This window comes from Dictyostelium purpureum (genome assembly GCF_000190715.1).
Source record: "Dictyostelium purpureum unplaced genomic scaffold DICPUscaffold_83, whole genome shotgun sequence".
Classification (NCBI taxonomy): Eukaryota; Evosea; class Eumycetozoa; order Dictyosteliales; family Dictyosteliaceae; genus Dictyostelium; species Dictyostelium purpureum.
The window spans coordinates 1-7,522 of NW_003519420.1; the positions used below are offsets into that span (position 1 = coordinate 1).

At 22.4% G+C, this 7,522-nt stretch overlaps 4 protein-coding genes across 4 annotated transcripts; 2 read left to right on the forward strand and 2 right to left on the reverse strand.

Annotated features, from left to right (window-relative positions):
• Positions 1-17: 17 nt before the first annotated feature.
• Positions 18-201, forward strand: DICPUDRAFT_150925 (uncharacterized protein; the record flags this gene model as incomplete). The annotated part of the gene is made up of 2 exons (XM_003286857.1): positions 18-151; positions 186-201. The coding sequence occupies 2 exons, from the start codon at positions 18-20 to the stop codon at positions 199-201; spliced, it is 150 nt and encodes a 49-aa protein (XP_003286905.1).
• A 524-nt stretch (positions 202-725) lies between these two features.
• Positions 726-1,028, reverse strand: DICPUDRAFT_150926 (uncharacterized protein; the record flags this gene model as incomplete). The annotated part of the gene is made up of 1 exon (XM_003286874.1): positions 726-1,028. One exon carries the CDS (start codon positions 1,026-1,028, stop codon positions 726-728), a length of 303 nt encoding a protein of 100 aa, XP_003286922.1.
• A 1,335-nt stretch (positions 1,029-2,363) lies between these two features.
• DICPUDRAFT_77781 (uncharacterized protein) lies at positions 2,364-3,369 on the reverse strand (the record flags this gene model as incomplete). The annotated part of the gene is made up of 2 exons (XM_003286875.1): positions 2,364-2,578; positions 3,132-3,369. 2 exons carry the CDS (start codon positions 3,367-3,369, stop codon positions 2,364-2,366), a joined length of 453 nt encoding a protein of 150 aa, XP_003286923.1.
• A 2,305-nt stretch (positions 3,370-5,674) lies between these two features.
• Positions 5,675-6,824, forward strand: DICPUDRAFT_77782 (uncharacterized protein; the record flags this gene model as incomplete). Its single annotated transcript, XM_003286858.1, has 3 exons — positions 5,675-6,275; positions 6,324-6,436; positions 6,522-6,824. The coding sequence occupies 3 exons, from the start codon at positions 5,675-5,677 to the stop codon at positions 6,822-6,824; spliced, it is 1,017 nt and encodes a 338-aa protein (XP_003286906.1).
• Between the last annotated feature and the right edge of the window lie 698 nt (positions 6,825-7,522).

The following is a 7,522-nucleotide window of genomic DNA, read 5'->3' on the forward strand; positions in this document are numbered from 1 at the left end:
TAAATAAATAAATAACAATGGATAAATTAAATTATTCAACTTTAAAGAAATTATGTTTAGGTTTAGGAGTTTCAAGATCAAGTAGTAATAGGAGAATGGTTATATCAATTTGTGGTATAGATCCATTATCTCATTCAACCAACCCAAATTCGTACTCATTATTTTATTATTATTTATTTATCTAGAAGTCCTGTATTTTAACTATTCACCATCTTTTTAAAGGGCAATCATATATATATAAATACTTTCTACATTCTCATATTTATATAATTGATAAAATATTTTAAATAAAGATATTACAAACAAAACATTGTCTTTTCTTATTTTTTTTTTTTTAAATTTTATATATTTTTTTTTTAAATTTATAATTTATATTCATCTTTATATAATAAATAATTATAAATTAAATCATATTTCTCATGTATAATAAAAATAATAAATGAAATATTTACAAGCAATAAAAGATTTGATTATTATTTTTTCTATTTTTTTAATTTTATTTTTTTTAAATTGATCAAAACACACCTGATACACAAATTAACACAACAAATAATTTCCTACAAAACCATATAAATTATGAAACAAAAATAAAAAATAATATATTTACAAATATAAAATGTTATACATATGAAAAAAAGCGAAAAAATGAAATTTTGGAATTTGATTTTTAAAAATTTGGATTTTTATAGATAAATACTATAAATAAAAAAAGAAATTTTATTGAATTAATTTAATAATTTTTGGATGCTATGCTGCTCCCTAGAGATTATCCCTATTTTTCTTTGTTTTGCATTGTGGAGCCCACATGCATTGCACATGGGTACTTTGGTAGATGTACCCTTCAAATCTAACCATCCATTTCTCCACTCTGGAGTAGCTCTAACTCTGCAAACATGGCAGGCCTCTGGCTTTTCTTTGGGTGGTCTGCCCTTCTTTCTTTTTTCTACAACTATAATATTTGTAGCTGGCTCCTCTTTTACTACAACCTTTCTATTTGTTGCCCTTCTTTTATATTTACCACGTGCCATTTTTCTGATTAAATTTATTAAAAAAAAAAAAAAATTAGTAAATGGGAAAATAATTAAATATAAAGAATACAGTACTAAAATTATACCTATTTAAAATATGAAAAATTATTTGATTAATATATGAATTGAATAACTTTAATAATAAAATTGAAATTGATCAAATTGCTATCTAAATAATAAAATTTAAAGAAATAAAAAAAAAAAAAAAAAAAAATTAATAAAAACAATTTTGGGCAATTCTCGAATATTAAAGATGGATATAAAAAAAATCCAAAAATTGCTTTAATTATCATAATAATAAAAAATTGGTTATTGTTGTATCTTGTTTTTATTTCTTTTTAAATTAAATTCATCTAAAAAATAAACAGCAATATCGGAATGTTTCTGAGTGATAAATATCCGCTGACCCATTATATTGCCCTTTATATTTAATAAAATTACAAAAAAAAAAAAATCAAAATGATTCACATAATTCACTTCAAAAAAAAAAAAAAATATTCATTTGAAATTTTTTTTTTTTTAATTTTTTTTAATTTTTTTGGATCTAAATAAAAAATATGTAATTTTAATTGTTAATTTTGATTTTATTGGTTTAAATATTAAGTATTTTGTATTGCGTAATATTTAGCACCAATTTTTTTTTTTTGTAATATAAATTTTCAAATATTTGGGTGAATGAATCTCATTTACTAATATGCCAAAAAAAATGGAATGAGATGGGGGTAATAATTTTTTGTAAAAAAAAATTAAATCTTTATAATGGGGTGAATTCCCCAAAAAAAAACTGCTTTTTTAAAATGTTAGATTTTTTACAATCAAAGTGGATATGTTGTAAAAAACACCACGTTGCTATGTACATCATTTTGTGTAGACTCTTTTTATTAAAACAGAAGTGATATAATCGAGATGAATATTTTAAATAGAAACATTAATCTAATATCAATAATAAAATCAATAGTAACAAACTTCAAATGCTATATGTATTTGTTTTCTTGAGTTTTTACAAACAAGTAATACATATATCAATTTAATATATATTATTTTACTCTATTGTAGTAATTATAAATAAAAAAAAAATTTTTAAAAAAAAACTCAATAATAAAATAAATTAATTTTTAAAAATATCAATAAATAATAAAAATATCTTTTAATAATTTAATAGAAATCATTTTTATTTGATATAAAATTTATATTATAAATAAAATTAATTTTAAAAAAAAGAATTTTAATTTATATTTAAAAAATTTTGTTTATTATCTAATTTTATGATTTAATGGGTTTATCAATACCAAATTTTTTTTAATTAGTTTGGTTTTGTCTTTGTTGTATTTGTGGTTATTGTATCGTGGGTATTGTGAGTATTACAAGTATTGTCAGTACATGTTGTTGTTGAATTTGTTGTTGTAGTGGAATTTGTTGTCTAATCTGTTGTAGATCATTTAACTGTTCTCTTTCTTGTTCTTGGGTATTATATTGATAAATTTGTTGTATCTTTATTGCAGTTAGATGTTCTATCTCTTCTGGGGTTGATATACGGTTTGAAAGGTTTGCTGGGTATTCATATCATGGAAATTTGATTAGGTTTGAATGGTTTGTAATCAAAGAAGAATTTATAGATAATAATAAAAAATGAAGTGAAACGAAATATTTAATGCTATTAAAAAAAATTTTAAATATTTTTTAAAGTTATTTGGTATAGTATATTTATTTATTTTTTTATTGTGTGATATGGAGGCTAATTGCTTTTTTTAAACTTAAATTCTAATTTTATATATATATATTTATTATTTCTATATTTTTTTCTATTTATATTTTTTTGACATTATATGAATGATTTTAGAAAAGTGTGGATGATGGTTTTTTTTTTGTTGAAATTACCCAATTATACAATAATAAAAAAACACATTGGGACGATAAAAAAATAACAGCAACAATATGATAACTACAATAAAAACAACATATTTTTATTTATAAAACTGTTTTAGTGTCTCGTTTAAGAAAATAAAAAAATAATTCTCTTTATCAACACTAAATTTAACTGCTTCACCTTTAGCTTCTCCGTCTACCAGGTAATAATCATCAACTAATTTCTTAAAAAATTACCAGTAAGTTGCAATTTACCACCTTCAGTTGATGGTAATCCAGAGAGAACATAATTTATTGGATACATGAAATTTGTTAGGTCAACTGGCTGATTACATAAATCTTTATTCTTTATATCCATACATTTATTAATACTATTTCCATAAAAGTTTTTTATCTGATCTTCATCCAACTCCATAACACATTTTTCACTGTTGCATGTTAATGGATAAACAGCCTTTAAATTTTTATAGGTCATAATATAAGGAAAAATTAGCTGTTCGTGGATAGTTTGTGTCAAATTCAATATATGATCTGTTGTAATACCAAACCAATAAATATTGATAGATCAAATGTACCAACATATCCATAATTTAATAATACACAAATAATTATATTAAAATCTTTTGTTAAAAAATTCTTTGTGTTTCTTTATTTCTTTGATTGCTGCTGCCATACATTCTACAACTATTCGGAGTTAATTTTACTAATGTTGTTGATTCGTAATTTACTAGTTTCATTTGCTGAGTCTTTCTATTATGGGTGTTTTTATTGTGGCTTCTGTTGTTGATGTAATGGGTTTTTGTTTATTATTTTAACTGGCAAAGGATCTATTCTATCATCATCTTGTGTGATTAACAATCTTCTTTTGAGTGATTTCTTGTGAGTGAACATCTTCCAGGTGTGCCAATAATTATTTTTTGTGGTTGGGTTATGAGAATGAGAGTTGGGTTAATATACTTTCATCTTGTATTGAGTTTGTTGGGATTATAAGAGTTGTTAATGTAAGGTCATCTGATTTCTTCGTGATTCTATACTCTGGAGTAAGTGGAGGGGTAAATTTGGTTATCAAAATGTTTGCATAAGATAAATCTATTATTGTAAAGTGAATCATTATTTTGAACTTGTTCTTGTTTATAAATTTGTTCATTGCCTAGATTGTTGATTGGAATTATTTGTTTTGTAATTTACTTTCAGTTTGAGCTTGATTTTCTTCATGTTTTTGAAGTATCAGTTATTTTATTTGATTGTGGTTTTACTGTGGCTTTGAGTTTGGTTGATACTACTATCATTATTTTGGATATTGTTATTATAATTGATAATTTCGCTATCATTAATAGCTATTATTATTTATGTTGTTATTAGTGTTTCTTATTGGTCTCTTGTTAAAGTTTCTTATAGAACAATAAGCTCGATATTGCTATTTGTGTATAACCCATTGGGAATCTTTTTCTGAGTATCGTTAACAGTGAAGAGAAGGTTGAGCTACTATTATCGTCTATTTCTGTGCTTACAACAAGTTTATTATCTCTGATAATTAATTTGAAATTATTATTATTATTCTATTACTACTAAAATTATTATTGTGTCTAATCTTATTTTTATTTGTTGTTATTGTTGCAACTACGTTTTAATTTTAACTTTTTTCGAAATCTATATTAGATTTGAGTGGTGTTCTTCAAGTATGATTATTTCCAATAGCTCTTCAAACCATTTGAATATTTTATATTCGTTCTTATTTGCTCAAATTTGAATGTTTCTTGAAGCAGTGATTAAGTAACCTCTTTTTAATTATTTCTATAAACTATTTTTATATCGTTAGTTAATACCGAATATTTTTTTTTTACCACGTTCTGCTATATGAGAAATAGTATTTATATTTACCTTTAATGATTCAAAGTTTGAATTATTAAAAACTTTACTTCAATATTCTTTACTGAATTTTCATTTTCTTTTTGGATAAAGGCCATTATATCTTTTAATATATTCTCTGTTTAATTTAAATTCTTTACTGAGGTTTGCAAAGATATTGCAATTATTATCTGTCTGGTGTTATAAAAACTATTGTGGCGTATTATTTTTTTTTATGAAAGAAAAAATAAATAAAATTTAAATCACTTTTTTTTTTAAAAAAAAAATTATTAGAAATTTCTTATTAATATTAATGAGAAGTTGGTTGAGATTTTTTTTTTTTCGTTTTTTTATAAAAAAATAATTATAAATTAATTTTAAATAATTTTTCTTATAAAACTATCTATTAAATACCAATCATAATATTGCATAAAAAAAATTAGTAAAATATCATGCAAAAATTTGTAATAATAGTTTTTTAAATCACAAAGTTATTAATAATTTAAATATATTTTAATTATAAATGAAGAATAAAATAAAACAGAAAATAACCCGGTTGTAAAATTCAAATAAAAAATATTTTTTATATATTATTTTTTTTTTATTTTTTTAATTGAATAATTAATCAGGTCCTTTAAAATGAGAAAAAATTAAAAAAATAAAAAAAAAATAATAAATGTTATTATTACCATAACAACGGTTACGGCTTTTCAAAAAAAAAAAATTAAAAAATAAAAAAAAAAAATTAAAAAATTTTCAATTTTTTTCCATTTTTTTTTTTTTTTCAATTTTTTTCAAATTTTTTTTTCAAATTTTTTATTTTTTATTAAATTTCCTTTATATATGTAACCGTTGTTATGGTAATAATAACATTCAAGTTAATCGTGATATTCTAGATAATAGCAAAAATTACGAAATTAACGAAGAAAGAGATGTACTCCAAACTTTATGAAAATTTAGAAAACGACAAGCTAAATATATTAGAAGATTATGGTTATGTTCGTGGCGTTGAATATGAAGAAGAAGAAGAATTTTATTCATTAGATGATGAAAATACTAGTGGTCAGACAAAATTCAATTTTGAAACTGGGATGAAAGACGTCGATAAGCTACAACCTATCTCTCAAATTTATTATCTTAGAAGAGTACTCACAATTCGTCAAAGCTCTTGTTATCGTTCAGAACCACGTGCCAGTGATACTTTCTTTAATATATGTACCCATGCAGGTTGTCAACAAGTATTCGTCCAACAGAAAACTTTTATCAAGCACATTGGTTTAGATCACACCTTGATTGTTCCAACTGAGGAACAAAAAGTAGAATTGGTTAAAGCTCAAGGTTTTGAATTTGCAAATGATTTTCATAAATTAAATGTTAAATCAAAAGTGAAAGGTTCTCCAGCAATATTATTTTTAGATACTGAAACTACAGGCCTCTCCGTAGCAACTGATGAAATCATTGAAATCTCAATTATCGATTTATATGATGGTAGCCACTTTTATAAACTCATCAATCCAACAACAACCGTTTCAAGTGCTTCTGCATCAATCCATGGTCATACAAAATAAAAAGTTTAGCCAGGTAATGAGTATCGGTGTGATATGGAACCATCGCTTATTGAATATCTTTCAAAATATCAAGAATCAGGTGCTTACATCATTGCTCATAATGAAAAGTTTGATAGAGGAATTTTAGTAAGTCAAATTGGTAAAAATGCTGCTTCTGTTCCATCCATGTTTCCTTCAATAGTGTTTGTTGATTCAATTCCAATTTTTAAAGTTAAAAGCTGGTGATGATACTCAAGATGGTGATACAGATAAAGGTACAAGTGCATTGGAATCGGTCATTAATGGTTTTAGTGCAATTAGTCTCAAGAAAATATTTGGTGAGGATATCAAAAAGAATTTAGAGAAGAATGTTGAAGGTAAAATGAAGAAAGCGGAATATGTTAAAGTTATCTCAGATTATTTAAAAGATAATAGATCCCAAGTTACAACTGTGGTTAACAAACTAAAAGAAGATAATCGAATAGTTAAGAAAAATAGAAATGAAAAGAAATTGGAAAATAAGACCAAGGAATAAGCTTTGTATAAAAATCAATATTAATTTTCTTTTAATATAAATAATGTATAATAATAATGTATAAATAATGTATAATAATAATGTATAATAATGTATAATGTATAATAATCGATCGAACATTATACATTATTATACATTATTATTATACATTATTATTATACATTATTTATACATTATTATTATACATTATTACCTATAACACACACACCAATTTTGTTAAACCTAATTTTATAAATATACACATAACTACCAAAAATTTTATTCAATAAAATCTATCTCTTACACTAATAATATAAATTATATCATTAAGTAAGATTTTTTAAAAAAAAAAAAACTATATCTTTGTGTAACTTCAAAATATTTTCATTTCCCATATTATTATGATTGTTTTTGGTTATTGTTATAGTTATTTTTAATATTGTAGTTCTTATTATTATTTTTTCAATCATCCATTGATTATATTTAGTTATTAATATATTACATTTTTTTTTTATTAGGGAAAAAAAATTAAAAAAAAAAAAAAAAAAAAAAAAAAAAAAAAAAAAAAAAAAAAAGTATTTCAGATCCATTATTCTTATAATTTAATATTTAAATTTATCAAGTTCATAAAATATTAATAAATAAATATAAATATAATCATATTTATCATATATATATATATATATATATTTTAAATGGCATGTTTTGATCCACCGCAT